The 23,247-nt window shown below is 47.8% G+C and overlaps 1 protein-coding gene across 8 annotated transcripts; it reads right to left on the reverse strand.

Moving 5' to 3' along the window:
• Positions 1 to 752: 752 nt before the first annotated feature.
• LOC109925354 (OTU domain-containing protein 7B-like) lies at positions 753 to 22,680 on the reverse strand. Of its 8 annotated transcripts, none has more exons than XM_048620409.1 (14): positions 22,631 to 22,652; positions 16,662 to 16,767; positions 15,382 to 15,585; positions 14,351 to 14,521; positions 13,366 to 13,581; positions 10,802 to 10,903; positions 10,460 to 10,587; positions 10,170 to 10,282; positions 9,480 to 9,515; positions 8,929 to 9,056; positions 7,915 to 8,064; positions 7,387 to 7,501; positions 5,691 to 5,775; positions 753 to 4,832 (listed from the first exon to the last, which is right to left on the reverse strand). In XM_048620409.1, exons 3-14 carry the CDS (start codon positions 15,464 to 15,466, stop codon positions 3,534 to 3,536), a joined length of 2,628 nt encoding a protein of 875 aa, XP_048476366.1. In that variant the 5' UTR covers positions 15,467 to 15,585; positions 16,662 to 16,767; positions 22,631 to 22,652; the 3' UTR covers positions 753 to 3,533. The 8 variants fall into 8 exon arrangements, with proteins under 8 accessions (XP_048476366.1, XP_020380887.1, XP_048476363.1 ...); XM_020525298.2 differs by having other exon boundaries at positions 7,903 to 8,064; XM_048620406.1 differs by having other exon boundaries at positions 10,403 to 10,587.
• Between the last annotated feature and the right edge of the window lie 567 nt (positions 22,681 to 23,247).

The following is a 23,247-nucleotide window of genomic DNA, read 5'->3' on the forward strand; positions in this document are numbered from 1 at the left end:
ATGCATCTTTGCCAAGATATCAGGGTGAAACCTGTATGTTCTTCTGGAACAGTGATTGAAAGATCTCCTTAATATTGTACTTCTTCAGCAAGTTACATCTGCCAAGATCACAGATACAACCACGTGATTTAACTACACATGCAAGAACATCCGATCGACAGACCGGAATATTTTATATCATGCCTTTAATTTGCCATCAAGATTAACAATCAATTGCTGGAATATTTGTGGTAAAAGATGAATCTCTACAGAAAGAAGTCAATTTCTCGTCCTTTACTTGAATCATGTGTGCCTTTTTGAATGAGAGGGCATTTAAATAGAAGGGTATTATGAAATGGTATTATGTTTTCATAATAATTGCTGTTCATTGAATAAACCTGCTTGATGCATCTTTTCATTTGGACCTATGGAGGAGTGAGACTGGAGTGACAATGCACTTCTCCCTCCCTGGACGTGGCCTGGGTCCTCCCAGCTTCAACCCTGCAAGGGATGGAATCTGAGATCTTGCTGCTGGTCGAGACTCAGGACCTCACTTGTGGGTTGGGAGAGACAGTGTGTTAAGACATTATGATGCTTGGTTTGACTGTAGAAGATTTTAAAGGGAGATCAATAAACATCTAAGAATATTAAAGGGGAATGGGACTAGATAACTAATAGCATCTGTGTTAGAGATCCGAGGAGAAGCTCTGTCCCACCAATCACTGGTAATTCTACGAGACCCCGACTTCTTGCTTGAAAATCAAAAACACAGCTTTATTCACTTTTCAGTTTATTCCAAAAATAGTGTGATTAAAGAAATGTCCTATGTTCTGTACATTCTAACTAACATACAGCATTCAAAATTTACAGAAAGTCATGTGTGTTACACACTGGACCATTCAAACCTCTCAGAGATAAACAACACTCAGCAGTCTCAGTCATCTCCATGGGGGCTTGGGGGAAAATCAAAACTTCTGGAAGGATCTGGCTGCTCATGTGAGGTTTTAAAAATTATTAACTTTGTACAGTATCAATTTACAATTTTCATCAACAAGGCAACAGGGTTCCAAGGCCCAGGCCTGAATGGTTACTCCTGGCCCCAGAACTTGCTGGGCTGAGACTTCCAACCTGCAGTCGACTGGGGTACAAGTGCCACCAGAACTCCGTGCCCCAGCTTGGTTTCACTAAATATCATCTCTTTCCCATTCCACCCTCAACTCTACCACAAAAATAACATTCAAGGTTTCTAAATGCAAAGGTAGCAATAATAAAGAGAGAGCTCCCATATCAGTGTTGAGCTCTTGTGTTTAATGGTATCTTACTTCCTTTGCTGACCCACTTGTGTATCCTTGCAGATATCTCTCTCTGGAAGGTACACCAGTGCCTGCAGAGCTGGCACCTCTGGGAAGCAAAAGTCAGATAATGCCAAGTGACTACAATGCTGGGGGTAGATCTACAGGTTTTACAATGTGACATGAACCAGGCGTCAATTGCACATCTTCTTCTACCCCCTCAAACAGCTAACCATCAGTTCAATGCCCAAGTCTGTACCTTCCTGACTGGGCACAGACAGCAGCAGTGAGAAATCCGAAGCTGGAGTCAGTGACACCAATTGTTCCCCCTCCTTTTTACACCATCCTTCTCTATCTCACTCCTGAGGACAGTCACAGTGGGGGCAGCATTGGAGATAAAATGAACACTAACTAGTGGAAAAAGTTGTGCTCAATACAAGCTTCTGAATGACCACGTGGCCAGTTGCTCACTCTCTGTGGCATTGAGTAATCCAGTGACAATGGAACCAATGCAGCAGGCTCTATTATAACAACTTACACTTCAAAGCTGAACTTTTCCATTAGGGCCGAGTAAGAGGACAGGGGGGCGGAATAAGGGACAGTGGATTAGGATTAGTGTTATAGGGAAAGTGATGAAGTTGAGACTGAGAAAGCATTCTCTTCACCACCACCCCTCTCTCACAGACAGCCCTGGCATCACAAACCTTCTTCGATCCTGATGCAAAGAAGTGTGACCCATCTTTAATATGGATTTAGGAATGCTGGAGTGCTTTGCAAGCAGAGATGAGAGCTGCAGAGACAATCCTTTAGCTCAGCTGTGACCGAGCAGTGCTCCCTCAGCACTGACCCTCTGACAGTGCTCTAACACTGAACCATGGTAGACACAGTACCTAAAATCTTTTATTGCTGCAAGTTATGTTAAATAAATGGAAAGAAATTTATTTTCTGCTCAATTAACAAACTCTAAACAAAACATTATTCAACGTGGCTAGATCCTGGATGCGATTAGTTAACTTCAGGGAGAAAAGCTAACAGAGCACCTTTTGTTACAATCCCTGGGGATATGTCAGTGATGGGAACTGCTGCAGGAACGGAGCTCCTGACTTGAACAGTAGTTATCAGGTCATAACCCATGATTTAACAGCCAGGTCTGAATGGAGCAGGAATTACAGCACTTTGCAATCTCACTGGCAGAACACGGAGACACAGCAAGGGTGCAGGGAGAGGTCATTTGCACGCACTCACACACACACACACACACACACACACAGAGCGTGTGTGGTGGAAGAGGCCGTGCACACACACACATACAACGAGTGTGGTGGAAGAGGCCGTGCACGCACACGCACGCACACACACACACACACACACACACACACACACAGAGCGAGCGTGGTGGAACACGCCGTGCACACACACAGACAGCAAGTGTAGGGGGGAGGTCTTGCACACAGACACAACCAGTGTGCGAGGACAGGACACACATGCGCACACACACACAGAGCTATGACCCAGAGCTGGGGGAAAGCCTGCACCATTATTATGAGCTGTATGTATGTCCAGATGACCCACAGAGCCATCTGACCAAAGCACAGAGGCTTCTGTACGTCCCTCCATCTGCTACCATGACTTTCTTGTTCAACTCCACTCCAAGCAGATAAGCTCATGGCTGTCAGTGGCTCTGTCTGGAGACCTCAGGCCTTGCTCCCATACAAAGCAGCGACAACGTAGGGACTGCAGTGCTGGAGAACATCAGAGGTTGTGAGACCTCTGTCAGTTTTAGGCCACACTGCGGACGAGCACAGTCTCTCGAAAGCCAGCCAGCTTTTGAAGAGAGGTTCCTCCTGCTTTATGCTGTGGTTCCTCTCCCTCAGGTTCCTGCTGTGGTTCAGGTTAGGGACAGAGGAGAGGAAGTGGGGATTTGTGTCCCTGTGGAGTGTTCTGGAGAGAAGGAATGAAATACTAACAGTTTCTGCCTTGCATGTCACACGTAATGCTCAGTAAACCAAAAATACCAACCAACATCTCTGCAAAATATACGGCTGAGGGGGCTTACTGCAGAAATAAAGGAGGCAAGATCAAAAGAAAAAGTTAACATTTCAAAACTTGTACTTTCGTCTAACGTGGACTCTCCCGGGGCCTGACCTGACTCTGGCCTCTACCCGTGGGATCTTCCTCCTCTGCCCCTTACCTCCAAGGGCAGCCATTATTGCATCTCCCATCTTGTGCTCAGAGCCTGAGCTGCAGGATAAAGTGCTGAGCTCAGAACCTGTGAGACAGGGGCTCCCTGTCCCTCTTTCTCAGCTCCTCCTTGTAGCAACATGAACAGTAGTTCCCCGTCTCCGGGTGCCCATAGAAGTTGCAGTTTGTCTGGCGACAGCGTGTCTGTTGGATGGAGTAGAGGTTCCTGCCTTTGACTGGGTCCTGGGAGCCCTCCGGCCCCAAGCAGTCCGACTGCTCTGTGAAGCCATTGCTGAAGCTGTGGTAGGAGCTGTTGCAGGAGGAGGTGGGGTAATCAGGAGGCTCATCTGTCTCTGTTGGGGGCGGGTGGCAGGAGGAGTGGGCAGGGCTGCCCACAGCAGAGTGTCCTTGCCCGCAATGCCTGGGCAGGGTAGCGTAGGAGGGCAGGTTATTGTAGGAGCCACCAGCAACCTGTCGCCTAGTCTCCTTGTAGCTGGGCTGTGGGGAGTTAAACTCCGTCATTACCAGGCTGGGTCGAGGGATGGAAAGAATGCCAGAGAACGGAGGGTCCTGGTAGTTGGGAAATTTTGCTGTGTGGGACTGCGGCCCACTCTGGCTATTGTAGCCCTGAGCTGAGGGGCTATAAGGGTTAACAGGAAGCTCACTGACAGAGTCCTCAACCAGACGCTCCTGCGAGTCAAACCTGGCTTGAGCAGACAGCTCCTGATCAGCCTTCTTGACTGTGCTACTGTTTGACGGCGCTCTCTTATTCGCCTCCTTCTGCTCCTGCTCTGCAAAGTAACGCTCCTCAGCATCGGTCAGATAGCGTTGGATCATCTCCTCCTGGTACGGGTGCCTGTGGCTGGTGGTAAGTAGCCCTGTGAAGATGAACTTGCGTTCTCCCTGCATGGCCGCTCGTAGAATGCTGAGGCTGAGCTTTACGTCATTACTGTACCTGTAAGGGTCAGCAGGCTGTGATTTCGCCAGATTGCTACCCCCTACTCTGTCTCCAGGTGAACTGCTTTCTGTCAGGCCGCCCTCTTTGCCTCCTTTCTGCGACTTCAGAGATCCCTTCTTCCTGGTCTTCTCCAACGTGCCGTTTTGCCCATTCCCTCTGCTGCCCTTACTGTGGATAAAGCCCATGTTCTTCTTCAGCCTGCTGCCCAGACTCTTACCAAAGCTGCCCAGTTTATTCGCCACTGACTCTGCTCTCCTCTTGTCCTTGTCTTTCTTGGTTTTCTCCTTGCTACCGGCCTTGCTACTGTTCCCATTGGAGCTGCTGCACACTGACTCTTTGTCGGATTCTCCAGACTCAGCCACCGACCTGGTATCATCCCCTCCGGAGGCACTGGGAGACTCGGGCTGGGCCAGGGGAGCTTGCTACAACAAAGACCACAACAGTCACAACACAGCAACAACTCTTCCCAGCCCTTCCACTCAATGGAGAGCTTCAACCTGACCAGGACTGACTGGTCGGTTAAGGGGGTGCTCTCGAAACCATCCAAAAGAAGAACGTGAGCTGGAGATCACTTTGGGTCTAAGGGGAGATGGTGACGCAGCAGTAATCCAGAGGTCAGGCCAAATGCTCTGGGAATGTAGAATCAAACAGTGGCCATTGTACCAGGGTCAGCTGCTGCACACTGATACTTTGTCAAACACTCTGGGCCTGGCATCTGACTGGGCATCAGCCCCTCCAGAGGCACAAGGAGACTCGGCTGGGTCACTACAACAGGTGTTTGGTGAAAATATGCCCATTGGAGAAGGTAATCTCCTCAAGCAGTCTGGCCTACATGTGACTCCAGGACCACCCAATGACTACCACTTACAAAAAGCACAGAGAAAGCAATGGGGTGGGATGTGGACCAGATGGGCTGAATGGCCTGTTTACAAGGGGAATTGAACAGTCACAGATATTAGTCTGATAAGGAGTTCCCGAGCACATTCCCTAAAATGGATCTGGTGAAGGGGTCTCCCACTTGCTCACAAATGATAGGCCAAGGTTAAACAGCAGGTCAATCTCATACAGTCAGTGGGGTCAGCAGAGGGACACTTGGGGCAGGGGGCAGGGGGCAGGGGAGGGGGAAGAGGTCACTGTAAAGACTGTGGCGGCAAGGTGACACCATACAGACTGTGAAGGGGATTTGGGGCAGTCACCGTACAGGCCGCAAGGGGAGGTAAAGGTAATCAAATTGTAGTTTGAGAGCACTCCCTCAGTCACTGCTACCCACCATCACTCACCTGGGCTTCACAGGCCACTTGGATCCAGGTCACACTCATGTAGGTATGCAGCAGGTGGAGCTTGGCTTCCAATGAGAGAGTCACACTGCAGGCAAACAGACAGGAACTTCACTTAAGGAGGACAAAGAGATAGCGAGAGCGCGAGCTAGAGAGCAAGCGAGCCAGACAGAGAGAGCGCGAGGGCCAGAGAAAGAGAGAGAGAGACCGAGACCGAGACCGAGACAGAGAGATGCACAATGCGAGAGGGGTAGGGCATGGGCAGGCAGCGAGAGGGGCAGAGAGAGAGAGGAAGGCAGATACAAGGGAGGGAGACACAGAGAGGGACAGAGGAGGGAGAGAGGCATATTGAAAGGGAGGGATAGAGAATGAAATGGGGACAGAGGGTGACAAGAAGAAAAATGTCCACATACACATCAGAGATGAGAAATCCCACACACGCACACTCCTGTCACTGTCAGGTGACATGTGGACTCCTGTGGAAAGTATCGTCTGCAGACCACAGCAGGGCTGAGTAGGCAGTGAGCCACATTGCCCCCTCTGCTCTGAGCAACAAGGAGATTTTAACAGGGACACCTTCAGTAGCAACTGTGGAAACACAGGGCAATGTTGAATGATTGGAAAACTGACACAGATTGCAGTTCCCCAAAGGCACGGCCTAGTGATGGGCATTCTGTAACCTCAGCCCATCGGCCAACTGATCTAAGACACAGTGAATACTACATGGATATTCTCGCACTGCACTCTCTCCCGTACAAAACTATCATTGATTATTATAAAAACCCATCTGCTTTAGGGAAGGAAATCTGACGTCCTTACCTCGTCTGGCCTACATGTGACTCCAGACCATAGCAACGTGGCTGATGCATATATGCCCTCAAAAGACCTGACTGTCAGTTTGAGGGCTAATTAGGGACAGGCAACAGATACCAGAAACACCTACATCCCCTGAAATATGTGCGAAAAGTTAAAAATGGGTGCTTGCTTTATGGAACACCCACGCCGTCTGTAAAATGACCCCAAGCTTCAGGTTGCCTGCCACTTCTACACACCACCGTGTTTCCTGGCCAACACCTTTCTCTCGGGCTTGCTGTAATGCTCCAGCAAAGCTCAGCGCAAGCTGCAAGAACAGCACCTCATTTTCTACTTGGGAACTCTACAGCCTTCTGAACTCAATGTCAAGCTTAACAATCTTACAGCATGAAAACCTCCTTTCATGTCCTTTACCCAACCCCACACCCGAGACCGTGTCATGACATGGGCTGCTTTCAGCACAGCAATCCATTTTCATCCACTCATAGCCCCCATTATTACTTATTAGCTTCTCGTCTTCCCTGGCTTCCGATCTCAATCCCTTTGTCTGTCTAACCTGTATCTTCCCCTGACTCTCTCTCTCTGGACTCCCTCTCCACCTCCCCACTCACTCCTTTTCCTCCAATCCCCACCTTCAGCATTAACCCCACCCTTTCCCAGCTGCTAACAGTTCTGGAGGAGGGTCACTGGACTCAAAACATGAACTCTGCTTTCCCTCCACAGGTGCTGCCAGACCTGCTATGCTTCTGCAGCAATTTCTGTCCTCGTGTGTTTAAGGAAATTGGGAGTTGAGATTGGGTACAATTTTGTTGTTCTGACAGAAGAATGAAATTATTCACAGATTTCCAGCAAGCTTCATTCAGCTTACAGACTGGTTTATACGTACCTAGCTAATCGCACATTGTCATTGTCATCCTGTCCCCATTCCCAATCCTTCCCTGGATCCACTGCAAAATGTACCGGAAGTAACTTGTGTTCAGAGTCAGTCAGAGGAATCACGGCTGGAGGAGGGATGAGAGGAGATGATTAGAAACTGATGGGAGTGGGAGTGACAGTGTGACTGGAGGACAGGGAGTTGGAGAGCAGCTTTGTGGCCAGGTAAAATTCACAAGCTCAATTTGTCATTATGAGGCTGGTAAGGAAAGAAAGTGCATTTATATAGCACCTTCTACCACCTGAAGGATATCCCAAACTGCTCTGCAGCACTGATATGTGGCCACTTTCATCACGTAGGAACTGTGGCAGCCAATTTGCACATGACAAAATCCCCAAAACAGCACTGACAAGTTCAACTGTTTTATTGATGTTTGCGGGAGAACGAGAGGAGATTGCTGCGAGGAGATTGAGGGAGAATTCTCACAACCACCCGGACTCCTCAGTAACAGGGAAGTGTTGAGTATACCTGCATCAGTACCTTGTTCTTTGCTGGTCTCTCTCTGTTCCATGGATACCAGTGCAGAGAAGTGAGCCTGATCATAGGCCAGGACCAGTGGGGATCGATGGCACTTGTTGGCTGGAACCTCGAGTGGCAGGTAGATGCCCCCGAATGGTATGGGAGCAAATGCTGTAAAGCAAGCACAGTAATTCCCAGTCAATACAGCTGGGCACTCAGTAAAACAGAGAGAAGCTGCCAGTATAACAGTGTCTGCTCGAGACATCCCCCAAGCAAGGAAAACACATTTGGCACCCAATAACTGTCCTTGTGGGCGTCAGACACTGCAAAAAAAAACCCTAAAAAAAAACTAGCATACAACGGGAGCAACAATTCAAGGACACTCTACAGTGTACAAAAATCTAGATTCTGTTCGCAGAGCCAAATACGTGACCCTGTTGGTGGGAGGCCAGTATCAAGCAACAGTCTCAGTCTCAGTCCTGAGTGTATGGGGGTTCACACTATTTCAGAAAGAGAGAATCCAAGACAGGACACCGGACAGCTACAACTGCCAGCTGCAAAGTGTGTGTGGAATTGGGCACAGTGCAGAGGGAGCTTTACTCTGGGCGGCACAGTGGCTCAATAGTTAGCACTGCTGCCTCACAGCACCAGGGACCCAGGTTCGATCCCACCCTCAGGAGACTGTGAGTGCGGAGTATGCACGTTCTCTTTATGTGTGTGCAGATTTCCTCCAGCTTCCTTCCAAAGATGTGCAGGTTAGGTGGATTAGCCATGGGAAACTACAGGGATAGGGTAGAAGGGTGGGCTGCACATTGGAGGGTTGGTGTGGACTTGATGGGCTGAATGGCCTATATCCACATTGTTGGGATTCTATAAGTCTATGCATCTAAGCCCGTGCTGCCTCTGTCCTGGGAGTGTTGGATGGGGACAGTGTCGAGTGCTTTATTTCCAATTTAAAACAGTAGAGTAAGTTTAACCCTATCTGTCCTGTGTTGTATGTCCTTAGGGGTTCTGTGAGGATACACTCACACCTACCTTCTCCACCCGAGTCTCTGAGCATGGTGTCGGCTACTACCACAATCGGCCTTCGCAGGACGTGTGCTAACACAAAGACATGGAATTCCTCCAAACTCTCGTACACAGGTTCCTCCGAGCTGTCCACACTGTAAGAGACATTCTGTTATTGGCATGAACAGTGCCACAGTCTGCTTCCAGAGAACTGCAGATAAGCAGACAAATTCAGCACACGAAAACTAAGCTGATCCTCAAATCCCAGTTGTGAAGCAAGTGGCCAAGCAGGATCGCCAATGTCAGGGCTCCAATCACACTGCTCCGTGGCCCCTGTCCCTCTCTGTCTCTGTATCACGGCCCAGGGTTGGGCCAGTATCAGGAGAATCCCATGAAGGATGAGTGACTTCCTCCCCATGATCTCCCAGGCAGAGTGTGAGAGAACAAACATCACTAGATCCAGTGAATTAATTCCTGAGATAGAGCCTGTCCTCATTGCCCCTGAACTCAGACTAGAATCATAGCTGACACCCCACCACCACCCCGAAAAATGAAGGCCCATCCTCAGCGTTACTTGCCTGTTGAGAGCAGGGAAGGTCGTCGTTGGCAATCTCCTGAACGATACAAACAGCACAGTCACAATCAGCCGCTCACAACAGGAAACTGCCGCCCAATCCTTAATCCCCTCAGCAATCTTACCTCAGAGTTGAAGCCCTCCCTCCCTCTTCCTTCTCTCTCTCTCTCTCTCTCTCTCACCCTAGTCCCAATTCTACACCCAATTCCATTAATTGCCTCAGGCCTGAGCCCTATCTCCCATGAATGCCCCCACCCCATGAACCCAGTCACCCCCATCTGAGCACCCATGTCCTAATCTTCCCCGTACGTAACCTGCCACCCCACCTTCACCATCCACCCCACCACAACGTTCATTCCATCCTCCCCCTCCCCGCCCCTATCCCCCATCTTCCCCCTGCCCACCCCAATCCCCCATCCTCCCCCTGCCCCAAGACTCCCTGCTTCAATCCGGCTCCTCCCTGCCCTAAACCTGGATCTGCTTACTGCCCCAATGCTCCATCCTCCACCCCCACAACCCAATTCTCCCCCTGCCTCCATCCTACATCCACCCATCCTGTCTCACTGCCAGCACACAGAAATCCCCTCCCCTCACACAGACATACCCTCCATCTTGCCCCATTGCCCACATGTACACACTTCTCCTGCCCATTGCCCACATGTACCCTCCCCTCCTACCCACTGCCCATACGTACCCTCCACAGCCACTTCCATTGGTTCCGTAATGAATACGTGGTTCACTGGATGCCAGCTTTATCAACTCGTCCCATTCCTTCTGCCACTCCTCCTCAGTGTAAACAAGCCCAGACTGTGAGGGAGTGAGGAGAGTCACACAGATCAAGAGAGGATACAAGCACTTGTTATGTTGCAGCTTAAACAGCAGTGAGGTTGGGAGCTGGCGTTCTCCACCAGATAAACATAAACATACCACAGACCGCAAGACACGATGAGGAGGAGGGCTTGCGTGTTGCTGAGAGTTATTTACCTCCTTGTTCTGTTGTGTTTGTTGCCACCTCCACCTCCTTTTCAAAGCTTCTTTCTCCCCTCCTTTCTCCATCATGGAATACAGAGACTTCCTTAACATTAGATCCCGATCATGGAATCCCCACATCCCTGTACACAAATCACAAACAATCCAACAATTCATCACTCAGCCTAACAGGGAATCCCGCCCAGAGGGCGAGTCTTACACAGATCCCGAGTCTTCCCCCACCTCCAGAGGTCGGGTCTTACACAGACCCTGAGGCCTCTCCAGATGAAGGCAGTTCCAAACTGGAGTCTGGTGTTCAATAGAACATTGCCTGGATCTTTTATGGATCAGACTTACCTAATGAAGCAGCATGAAGCAGACAGTTCCCATCACCAGTAGTTGCTAGGGGTAACAAGCGCTGGCAGCTGGCATCAACATTTGCCCACCAATTTAAACGTCCTGAGAGGAACAGGAAACAGCAAAATCAGTATCAAATACATTGTCATTTCTCAGAGACTGTATTCAAAGTACACTGTGTCATTAGGACAAATCTCAGTGTCCACAGAGAGAACACTGCAGCAGACTGACAGGAGGAGATCTCAAAAACATGGAACACACTCAGCAAACCTACAGGACCTGACAATTCCAGCTCTCTACCAGTTTCTCAGAAGCAGAAACTGAACTGAGCAGGTCAGAGGCTGGGAATCCTGCAGTGAGTAACTCACTTCCTGACTCCCTAAAGTCTGCCCACCATAAGGCAAGAGTAAGGAGCGTAATGAAACACTCCCCACTTGCCTGGATGGGTACAGCTCCAACAACATTCAAGAAGCTCGACGCCACCTGGATAAAGCAGCCTGCTTGAATGGCACCACATTCATTACTTTTAACTTTCACTGCCTCCAGCTCTGATGCTCAGTAGTAGTAATGTGTACCTCTACAAGATGCACTGCAGGAACTCACAAAGTTTCCTTCGACTGTATCTTCCAAACCCACAACCTGGATAAACATAGGAAAGATGTTCCTGACGACCACCAGACAGTTCAGAACTAAGGGTCAGACTTTTAAGGATACAGAGTAGGCCATTTAGGACTGGGCTGAGGAGAAATTTCTTCACCCAGAGAGAGGTGAGCCTGTGGAATTCTTTGCCACAGAAGGCAATTGAGGTCAAAGCATTGAACATTTTCATGAAATAGTTAAAGTCCTTAGGACAACAGGGTTGAAAGGGTATAGGGAGAAAGCAGGAACAGGGTACTGATTTGGATGATCAGCCATGATCATACTGAATCGTGGAGTAGGGTGAAAGGACTGAATGGTCTACTCCTGCTCCTAGTTTCTGTTTCTGACCACAATCATCAAGAAGGCCTAGTCCCCAGCATCCATGGGCCTGCCACCACCTACAAGTTCCAGCCAAGTCACTCACTATCGTAACTTGGAAGCGTATCATCGTTTCTTCAGTGTCATTGGGTTAAAATATTCAGGGATCAGGGTTGAGGGAGCGCAGTGTTTGATGGGGACGGCATAGAGAGAGCTTTAGTTTCCACTGAAAAAAAAAAGAGTAGAGAAAGCTTTACTCTGTATTCATCCCTGTGCTGTCGCTGTCCTGGGAACGTTTGATGGGGACAGTGTCAAGGGAGTTTTACTTTCAGTTTAAAAGAGTAGAAAGAACTTTACTATCTGTTTAAAACAGTAGAGGTTGCATTACACTGTATCTAACCCCATGCTGTACCTGCCCTAGGAGTGTTTGATGGGTATAGTATAGAAAGAGTTTAACTTTCTGTTTAAAAGAGCAGAGGCATCTTTGCTTTGAATATAACCTCGTCCTGTCACTGCCCTAGGAATATTTGATGGGGACAGTGTCAAGGGAGCTTTACTTTCAGTTTAAAAGAGTAGACGTAGCTTTTCTCTGTATCTAACCCCATGGTATCCCTGTCCTGAGTATTTGATGAGGATGGTGTTGAAGTAGGCTTACTTTCAGTTTAAAAAAAAAAAGAGTAGAAACAGCTTTTCTGTCAGTTTAAAAGAAGTTTGAAAGATTAGCAGGAGCTTTATCTAACCCTGTGCTGTCCCTGCCCTGGGAGTGTTTGGTAGCGACAATTTAGAGGAAGCGTTACCTTGTATCTGACCCAGTGTCGTCTCTGTTCTGCAAGTGCTTGATGGGGATAGTGTTGGGGTAGCTCCATTTTCAATATAAAAGAATAGCAAGGCTTTTCTCTTCGGTTTTAAAGACTAAAGGTGCTTAACTGTGCATCTAACTACATTCTGCCCCTGATCTGAGTGTGTTTCATGGGGATAGTGTCAAGGTATCTTTCCTTTCATTTAATTTCAAAAGTGTAGAGAGAGATTTAATCTGTCTAACCACGTGCTGTCCCTGTCCTGGGAGTGTTGAACAGGGACAGTGAAGTTTTACTTTGCATTGAACCACATTGTGATCTCAGTATGCTTTCTTCAGACTGAGGTTTCAGTTATCTAAACACAGAATGTTGACATGAATTCACCAGTGAATTTTAACATCCATGTTGGTCCTGCCCATTAAACCGTGGACACAAGAGCATACTTCTCAATGCACTGACTGAAATTCAATCACTGGGCTTGGGTAAAAATACAAATGGCTTGGGTTCTACTTCCTGGTTTTTGTTCTCCAGTTCAGCCAGAGTGGATCATGATGTTACATTGTCATGAGATCAGTTACCAAGACAGGATGCTTCATTCACGCTGATGTACGCTGCCAACACATTGGTGATATAGCAACACAGGAACAGAGGCCCTTACATTAACCTAATGAACTAGATCGCTAGGACCCTGGCCATGAGAACACATAGCAATGCGCTTTGTCTCTGGCCACTGCACCTAACACCCACTCCCAGGTTGGTGGCTGATTAAACCAAAGCCAATGGCGACTGACAGACAGTCGTGTCACTTACCAGCTTGCTCCAGAGCCACGAGCATGGACTGTTCGATTAAATCTCTCTCAATGAAGTTCCGGAAATCTTCGCGATAAACAGTCAGATCAGGCAGTTGGAAGGTGCAGATAGGAGTATCCACCGAATGCTCATTGCTGCCATTGTTCGACATGTGGGAACGTGCTAGAGAAACAATGGTGGAGCTGGCATGAGAGATTCCCCGAGTCAGCCGCTTCTCTGTTCAAAGTAAAACATTACTGTTAAATGGCAGAATTTTAAAACAAAAATCGCATTCCATTTATTACCAATACTGTCTCAGACCTGGGAAACGGGGCCCTCCCCCCAAACCCGCCCACATGGGGAGGCTGGGGACATGGGGTCCTCCTGCACGGTGACACAGAGCCCCCTCCCTGTCCCTACCTCCCTCCCTCACGGGGATGCGGGGCACCCTTCCCCCTCCCGCATGGGGACACGGAGCACCCTCCCCATCCCTACCCCTGGAGACGTGGGGCGCCCTCCCCCCTCTCGCATGGGGAGACTGAGCACCCTCCCTGTCCCTACCCCCTCCCGCACAGGGACATGGGGCACCCTCCCCCCTCCCGCACAGGGACACGTGCCCCACCCCCGCCCCTCCCGCACAGGGTCGCATGGCCCCCTCCCTACATAGCTGTTGCTGTCCCATCTGACACCTGCATGCAGCATAAAAAAGTTCAGAAAATAGAAGGAAACGGTGCAACAGACCATTTGGTCCATCCAGCCTGACCCACTGTTCAATTCTGCCACAATCCCACTTGTCTACTTGACTCCTCCCCCATATCCATCAATTCTGAGAAACCTCAAATACGTCCACGTCAGCCTTAAATGTACTCAATAATTAAACATTCACCCCCCTCAAGGGTGGAGAGTTCTAAAATGTCACAACCATTTGAGTGAAGAAACCATGCCTTCACTCAGTCTGAATGGACGGAGCGCCTCTTGCGAAGTGTAGACAGAGGTCAAAGCTCACCTGGTACTGGGTCATCCTGTCGCTGCAGTACAGACCGCCCAACTCTTGATGGTTCCTTTTCCTGCATTTTGACCCCTCGTCCTTCATTAAAAGAGTAAGGTAAATTCCCAGCATTCACCTGGCGGAGTTGTTCGAAATCACTGAGCGCTGCAGTGATGTCCCAGTTTTTTCCTGCAAGATAGGCCAGTGTTTTCAACACTCTCAGCACTTGTAAAAGACTGCAGTAGGGGAGGAGGAAAGTGAGATGTAGCTGGGAAAAGTGAGGGGCCGTGGGGGGCATAGGAAAGAGATCGAGAGAGGGCTTGGGGGAATGTAAGAGACAGCATTGGAATGGAGAGATGAATTGATTCATGGCTGTGGAGAGAAGAGTGGTGGGATCGGGTTGAGATTGACAGTGTTTAAGAGAGTGGGACAGTGGGATTAGCACGTGGACGAAGAAACAGCAGGACAATAGAATTAGTTTAGGATTGATACATGGCTATGGGGAGAAAGTAGGGCAATGAAATTATTTTAAGATTGGTACAGGGTTGTGGGGTGAGTTTGTGGCAATGGGATTTGTACAGAGCAATGAAGAGAGCAGGTAGTGGGATTAGCTTGTGGATTGATACAGGGCTACAGGGAAAGAACCAGACGGTGGAATTACTTTAGGATTGGTACGTTATGGGGAGAGAATGGGCAGTGGGGTTAGTTTGAGATTGGTACAGGGCAATGGGGTGAGTGCAGGGCAGTGGGCTTAGTACAGTGTTATGTGGAGATAGCACGGGCAGTGGGATTAGTTCGGGGATTGATACAGGGTTATGGAGAGAGCACAGGCAGTGGAATTAGTTTGGGATTGGTACAGTGTTATAGGGAGAGAGCCAGGCAAATGAATTAGTTTAGGTTTGGTACAGGACTGTGGGGAAAGCGCAGAGCAATGGTATTAGTTTGAGGACTGATCTAGTAAATTGTAGTACATCAGGATTATCAGCCTCAGACTGTGTCTGTATGGCCTGATAATACTGTTAGTCCTTACCCATCCTGGGTCTTCTCACCTTCAAGCAGGTCCCGTGCTAGTCCAGGCTCTGCCCCCGTCGAGCGAACAAAGTCTGACAGGACAGTATCCATGTCGAGAGTCATGTAATCATGAAGTTACTCTGCTCATTTTCCAGCTACCCATGTGGACAGCTCAATGGTCAATCTTACATGTACAGCTGACACACAAGGAGAACCCATGGGCTCGTCCAGGTTTTAGATCACTGAAAATCAGACAGAAAGAGTGGAGATTAGACTGCGCTCGAGACACAGCCAGGATTGCCCACCGGACATCTCTTCATATTTCGGAGTGGTGAGGAGGGACGAAATAGGAGAGTCATACCATTATATTCAAAGTAACACTAGCAATAACATCCAATGTCTTTGGTCTTAAAACAGCAGTGGCATGAATCAGCAGGCAGATAATTGTCCCACAGTCAATGTCGATGTGTACAACATTATCTGGTGAGAGTTTCAACCAACCAAGGCTTCAGCTCACACCCAGCAAGCCCTGCTGGATTGTGTGATGTCCCATGCAGTTGAATTACCCATCAATGAGCACGAGGCTGCAGTAGTCTAGGTCTACCCTCAAAGCCGCAAAACAGCATCAGGTAAAATGACGAAAGATTCAAGGATCCTAAATTAGTGATTGGAGCATTGAGTTCAAAATCAGAAATTCAGTGCAACACCCGAACGGTGAAGTGAACACCAGAAGAAAACACTGATTAGACAGCACAATGCAGATTAACAAGAGGGGCAGGGTGGAGATAGAGGAGGGGTTAGGTGGGGGGGGGAGAAGAGGCAGACCCGGTGAGGAGAGGGTTGGAGAAGAGCCCCAGGATGTTGGAGGGGGAGAAGGGGGCAAACATGGGAAAGGATGGGGATTGGGTTCACAGGAGTAGAAAATAGGTTCTTGCCATTTGATTGCCGATTTTGCCTGCTGTTGATGACCTTAACACTGTGCAGGCAACAAAATGTGCCTAGATTCCCCCTAGCTCTGACCTCCCCAATCCTAGCACACCCCCACTGCCTCCAAACTGTTACCACCACATTGCCACTGGGAAAATAAAACACAAGGTCCCATTCCATTTGATGGAGCAAGAAGCTGGAGTTGGTCTGTCTTCCACAATGGTTTATTTGCATTATGTTACTCAATTCAAACTCCAGTCTGATCTCTCCCCATCCTAACCAGCTCCCGTTGTAGGTAACCAATCCCTTTGATATGCTCCAATGGGCAATCTTTGGAGTAGATCCTTGTTCACTCTTGAAGGAATGATCACTTACAACATTGACAACCTACCATGATAAAGCGAGGGATTAATCCAAGTGACTGATCTGCACAGTCTCCCCCAGATACTTAAGGCGATGTCATCACAGCTCTCTCCAGGAAACATGCACGTCACTTCCTGTTTTCAGACAAAAAGTAACAAATATCAACGTGATTTTTAAAGATATTGACTTGAACAAGTATATCCGGGGCACTGAGTGCGCCCCCTTCCTAAACCCACCTGAGGTTACAGGAGTATCCCCTTCCATCGGATGTCAGCACTCCCATTCCACACATCGTAACCCATAACCCACGCGCACCACTCTCTGCAGCCACATCATTTAAAAACCTGGAAGGCCATCATGTCCTGAAAACTCATCTGCCTTCAATTCCATGAGTTTGTCAAATACTTTGTCTATCTGATATCTTTGGAATGTTTGTAGTACCCTCCGCCACAAAGACTGAAGCCAGTATTTTGCATAAACCATCAGCCATTTCCTTGTTCCCCATTATCAATTTTCCAGTCGAATCCAAGGCTCCCACACTTACTTTCACTATTCTTCTTATAGAATCCCTACAGTGTGGAAACAGGCCATTCGGCCCAACAAGTCTATACCGCCCCTCTGAAGAGCATCTCACCCAGACCCATGCCCCTACCCCTGCATTTCCCATATCTAATCCACCTAATTTACACTCCCCTGGGCAATTTAGTACGGCCAATCCACCTAACCTGCACATCTTTGGACTGGGGGAGGAAACCGGAGCACCCGGCAGAAACCCACACAGACACGGGGAGAATACGCAAACTCCACACAGACAGTCACCCGAGGGTGGAATTGAACCTGGGTCGCTGGCGCTGTGAGGCAGCGGTGCTAACCACTGAGCCACCGTGCTGCCCTATATATCCTCAGAAGCTCTTGTCATTAGTTTTCATGTTTCTTGCTTTCTATTTCCATAATCAATTTTCTCCCTCTTTATTAGCTTTTCAGTCACTTTCTGCTAGTATCCTAAAGGATTGCCAACTCTCTGGCCTACAACTAGTTTTCACCATTTTGTAAATATTTTCCAATCAAACTCTTCAGAGGTGTTCATACAGACCTCTGCACCAGGTGAAACTTGAACCTTTACCTCCTGGTTCAAAAGGCAGGGACATTACAATTCGGCCACAAGAACCCTTTCACTGCTTTGTATGATTTAGTTTTTGATTGGATGCTCTCCATGTCTGCCTTTGTTAACCACGAATTCTTAATCTTTCTCACCCAGTCCTTATTTTTGACTGGAATAAATTTATAATTTTATAAAGGACAAAATATCAGCTTAAATATCTGCCACATCGACAGATCTTCCCCTTAATCTATTTTTCCAAGCTTCTGTTCATACCTCTGTAACGGCCCTTAGTTGAGGATCTGAGTTAAAACTGGAGTTAATCTCAAACTGTATTTCACATTCTACCAGGTAATGATCACCACTCCCAGAGTAACATTAGCTACTAGATCTTTAACAATTCAACAATATTACACTTCACTAGATCGATAATAGCATATTCTCAGGTAGGTGCAGCAGAGTACTGCTCTAAGAATCAATCTTAGAGCATACTACACTCTACAAATTCATCTTCCATGTCACCACTGCCCATCTGATTTATCCAGTAAATATGCAGATTAAAATCACCCACGACAATTGCATTCCCCTCTGTTAATTCCCGATTTATACTTAGTCCTAGTGAGGAAACTCTTTGGGGCCTAGAGACGGCTCTCACCCTTTCCTTCTTGCCCTTATTATTCCTCATTTCCACCCAAATCAATTCCACATCACAATCTATTGCACCAATGTCACCACTGCACTGCTTCCTTCCTTCATTAACAAAGCTACCCCACCTATTTTCCTGGAACTTCGAGTTCCCTTACATATTGAGTTGCCAGTATTACAGTCTTGGAGTCATACAGCACAGAAGAGGTCCTTTGGCCCAAGGGATCTGCATCGACCTATCTACATGAATTCCACTTTCCAGCACTTGGCCCATAGCCTACAATGTTATAACATTTCAAATGCTCACCCACATCCTTTTTAAAAGGCTGAGAGGTTTCCAAGCTCAACAACCCACCCAGGCAGCGTATTCCACAACTCTACTGCTGTGTGGGTGAAAACAATTTTCCTCAACTCCCCTCTAAACTGCTGCCCTTAAAATAAATACTTTAAAATAAAATGCCTTAAAACCTTAAAATAATGCCCCCTTCCTCATTGATCTTTTAATTCACAGGAATAGCTGCTTTCCAGTCTATCCCCCTCAATCTTCTACACCTAAATCAGGTCCCCCCTCAGCCTTCTCAGTTCCAAAGAAAACAACACAGGCACATTCAGCCTGTCTTCAAATCCAAAATGCTTCATCTCAGGCGAGATCCTGACGAATTGTCTCTGCACCCCCTCCAGTGTAATCAAATCTTTCCTGTAGGGAGATGAACGGAGTTACAGACAGTACTCCAGCTCTTGTCTAATCAAAGCGGTGTACAGCTCCAACATGAACTCCCTGCACCACAAGGGAAGGAAATGGCCTAGTGGTATTATCACTGGACTGTTAATTTAGAGACCCAGATAACATTCCAGGGACCCAGGTTTGAATCCCGCCACAGCAGACGGTGGAATTTGAATTCTGGAATTAAGAATCTAATGATGACCATGAATCCATTGTTGATTGTCGGAAAAAACCTATCTGGTTCACTAATGTCCTTTAGGGAACGAAACTGCCATCTTTACCTGGTCTGGCCTACGTGTGACTCCAGACCCACAGCAATATGTAGTGGACTCTGAACTGCCCTCTGGGCAATTAGGGATGGGCATTAAATGCTGTCTAGCCAGCGACACAATCATCCCATTAGTGAATATAGAAAAGAAAAAAAGTGTCCCTTCTTACTTTTCTGTTAACCTGTCCCGCCACCTTCAGGGATCTGTCGTCAAGCACTCCAAGAACCCTCTGTTTCTCTGAACTTCCTAGTGTCCTGCTATTCATTGAATATTCCCTTGTCTTGTTACTTCTTCAAAAGTGCTCACACTTATCATGGTTAAACTCCATCTGCCGCTGGTCTGCCCAGGTATCCAACCTGTCTATATCATCCCGCAAACTTCTTCCTCACTGTCACCTACCGGGCTAATCTTGTGTTATCTACAAACTTACTCATCATCTCATTATTGTTCGTGAGATATACAGGACCCAGCACTGATTCCTGTGGTGCACCACTGGACACCAGTGTCTAGACATACAAACAGCTTTTAACCACCACCCTCTGTCTTCTGGGGATGGTTCAAGATGGAACAGTCCTGGTCAGCCTGCAACCATATCTCCAAAATAGCTACCAAGTCATATTCTTTTATTCTATTTGTGCCATTGACCCCTCTATCTTGTTACAAATACTGTGTGCATTCAGATAAAGAGCCTTAAGCTGTGACTTGTTCCCACTGTTACTTAACACTGGTTGTAATTTCTGCTGTGCTCTTCGGTGGATATTTTCTGCCCCTTCCTGTCACACTTTGATTATTGCTTGCCTCCTCACGATCTTGCACTCTGCCCTCTCATTTCTCTTGGATTTTAAAAAATTCCCCTTCAATTGAATCCACCCCCGTTCCCAAATTATTGCAGCCTATGCCAGGGACACTTTTCTTTATTAATTGCTCTCACTCCACCCACTCTGGTACTGTTAATGGTTTATGCACCGTATACACCCAGATTCCTGTGCGTTGTGGCCCTGCACACTCCCACCTCCCACTCATTCCTGCCTCCATTCCCAGACCACAAACCAGTTTCTGCGCACTAGCCATCGGACCAGCCTCACAGACTGCCCAGAGCAGCAGTCATGGTGCCTAGGCTGATCTGTAAGACGTTGTGTCATTCAGTTCCAGATTCCTTCTTTTCCGCTGCATCCTGTGTGTGTTTATTGCGGTCGTGTCAGGTTTCTTGCCCTGGTAGTTTTCCCTCTATCCAGTTTTTCATCGGTGTCTAGTGTTGCCTGTTAAATATTTAATGTTCACCACATGCGTCCATAATACCAAAACGCCAGACAAAGGGGTACAGATTCGGACTCAGTCTGCAGCCTCCCTCTGGACAGCAATTCCTGTCCACAGTCAGAAGCCTTCAGCAGTAGAGGCATTCCTGAAGAGGCCACTCTTCAGTGCAGACAGTGAGATTTGACAGCCTGGAATGCACAACAGTGCAGCCTGCTTAAGTCTGAAGGAACAGATGCCATTTAGCAGCTCAAGCCTGTTCTGCCGTTCAGTTTGATCGCAGATGACCTCAACTACTGGCTTTGTGGGAGAGAGTTCCAGATTTCCACTGCCCTCAGTGTGAAGTATCTCTCCCTGACATCACCCCTAAACAGCCTCACTTGCATCTGGGCTCTGGACTCTCTCCTCAACCAGAGGAAATGGTTCTCCTCTATGTCTGCCGTAACAACCCTTTAGACTTCTTAAGCTGCTCAGCTGCTGTAACTAGTGAGCGGCCCTGGATACAAATGTGTCACTGGGAGAGGGAACCATTTTAAAGCAGGATAGGTTAAAATCAGCCCTATTTTAGGGAGGAGCGCTGTACAGATTTACCAGAACAACGACTGTGCTCCAAGGGTTAATGTACCAGGGACAGATGACAGAAACCAGGCCCTCACTGCTATTTAGGAAGGTTAAGGGGTGATCTGATCAGAGTTTAAAATATTAAGGGAAACAGAGAAACTATTTCTGTTGGTTGGGGAGTCTAAGACTAAGGGGGCAGGGTGTACACATTTGAACCAGTTCTTTGAAGAATGAAATTAGGAAATATTTTTCCATGAATGGTGGCAGAAGGTTAGAAAGCTCTTCCACAAATAGAAGTTGATGCTCAAATACAGGCAATTTTGAAATTGGAGACTGATTGATCTTTGTTCACGTGAGGAATGAAAGAAGGTGGAACAAAGACAATTGTATTTAAAATTAAGTTATAGATCAGCTATAGTCTCAATGGATGATGGGTCAGATAATAGGATCAGCAGTCTCTGATCTCAGCCCACAGAGACAGATCTTTTGCAAAGTTTCAATCCAAAAGGAAATCTCTCTGTTGCACAGAGTCACAGTACTGAATAGGCCGTTTAGGCTATTGAGTGTCTACTGCCAAAAATACACTATTTCTGTTCTGGTCACTACCATGAACATATTGGAATGTGGGAACTTGTATTTACCAAGTGTCGAAGAGAGAGGAGCAGTTTGAACTGGCCTCCATGAAGGGTGGTGTCAATGAAGGGAGTTGTGCTCTCTGGGAGTAGCGAACCACAGTGAGCACAGAACTCTGGGTCTGTGACAGACAGACAGACCACAGGGTAAAAGAGATTAACTTGTTTCATGAGTACCTTCAACACCGGTCAGTGTCGCTTTACATTTATTCTTAGGATGTCAGTGTTACTGGCATCGCCAGTATTTGTTGCCCATCCCAGGTTACCCCTTGAGGAGGTGGTGGTGGTGATCACTGCAGTCTGTGCAACATAGGTACGTCCGCAATGCTGAGGGAGTGCCAGAATTTTGAATCAGCGAGTGTGAAGTAACAGTAATATGTTTGGAGTCAGGATGGTGAGTAGCTTGGAGGAGAAATTGCAGGTGGAGCACAAATGGTTGTCCCCTCACTACAGAAAACAGACTGTCTCCTGCCAGCAATTACCCTAACTCACAGACAGGAGGGGGTGATCTGCCCTTGGGCCTGATGCCCTGGGCCTTCTGGTGGTAGAGGGCGAGTTTGGTGGCAAGGACGCAACAGAGGGCGGGAGAAGGATGAGAGGGGATTTGTGTTGAGCAAGAATCCCCCAAAGAAGCCAGAGGGAATGGCTAACTCACTGCTGCAACACTAAGGGAGGCGTAGTCACACCAAATGTGCCCTGATATGACAGAATCCCTCTTTCAATACAGGCGGTTGCTGCACCGTGAAATACTGTACACCGTCCCTCCAACTAAGCTGTCGGACAACTATTCTCGGTGTCACTGGGTAGACTTACCACTAACCATACTTGCCAAGACAGCAGCTTCAAAATATTGAGCATATTTGTAGCAGTAATGAGTCAGAGATAAGCTGTCTGAGCCTTCGCCCAGCTTGTGAAAAAACACACACACACACACACACACAACTGCATTACAGGGAGCAGAAAGTGAAACAACTCAAGGGTCTGGAAGGAAAGGCAGGAAATGCAGCTCAGCACAAAATAAAACCATGTCTGCTAGTGAGGTATTCAAGATAAAAACCAACCTCTTACGCTCAGTGCTGACACTAGACCACACCTCCAGGGTCAGTCCAACACAGCTCTGAAGGTTGAGTGCGATTGAGGTTGATGGTCAAGTCTAAGTTTGGTCTGGCAGGAGGGATTGGCTCAGGGATCATGACTACGAGAGCAAACGTGTGTAAGATCAATGACAAACAGAATGTCAATAGACCCTAGGTATGAAGTGCCACAACATGTGACACACTGCACCAAAGTCCTGTGTCAAACATTCACAATCTAAAACTTGCCCCGGCTGGGCAGGGTGTGTTCTCACTAGTTCAAACAGTGCACGAGATTATTGGAACAGGATGTGTGTGTGTCAAAGTGTGGGGCAGCACAGTGATAGTGGTTAGCAC

Source organism: Rhincodon typus, chromosome 46 (assembly GCF_021869965.1).
Source record: "Rhincodon typus isolate 14 chromosome 46, sRhiTyp1.1, whole genome shotgun sequence".
Lineage (NCBI taxonomy): Eukaryota > Metazoa > Chordata > Chondrichthyes > Orectolobiformes > Rhincodontidae > Rhincodon > Rhincodon typus.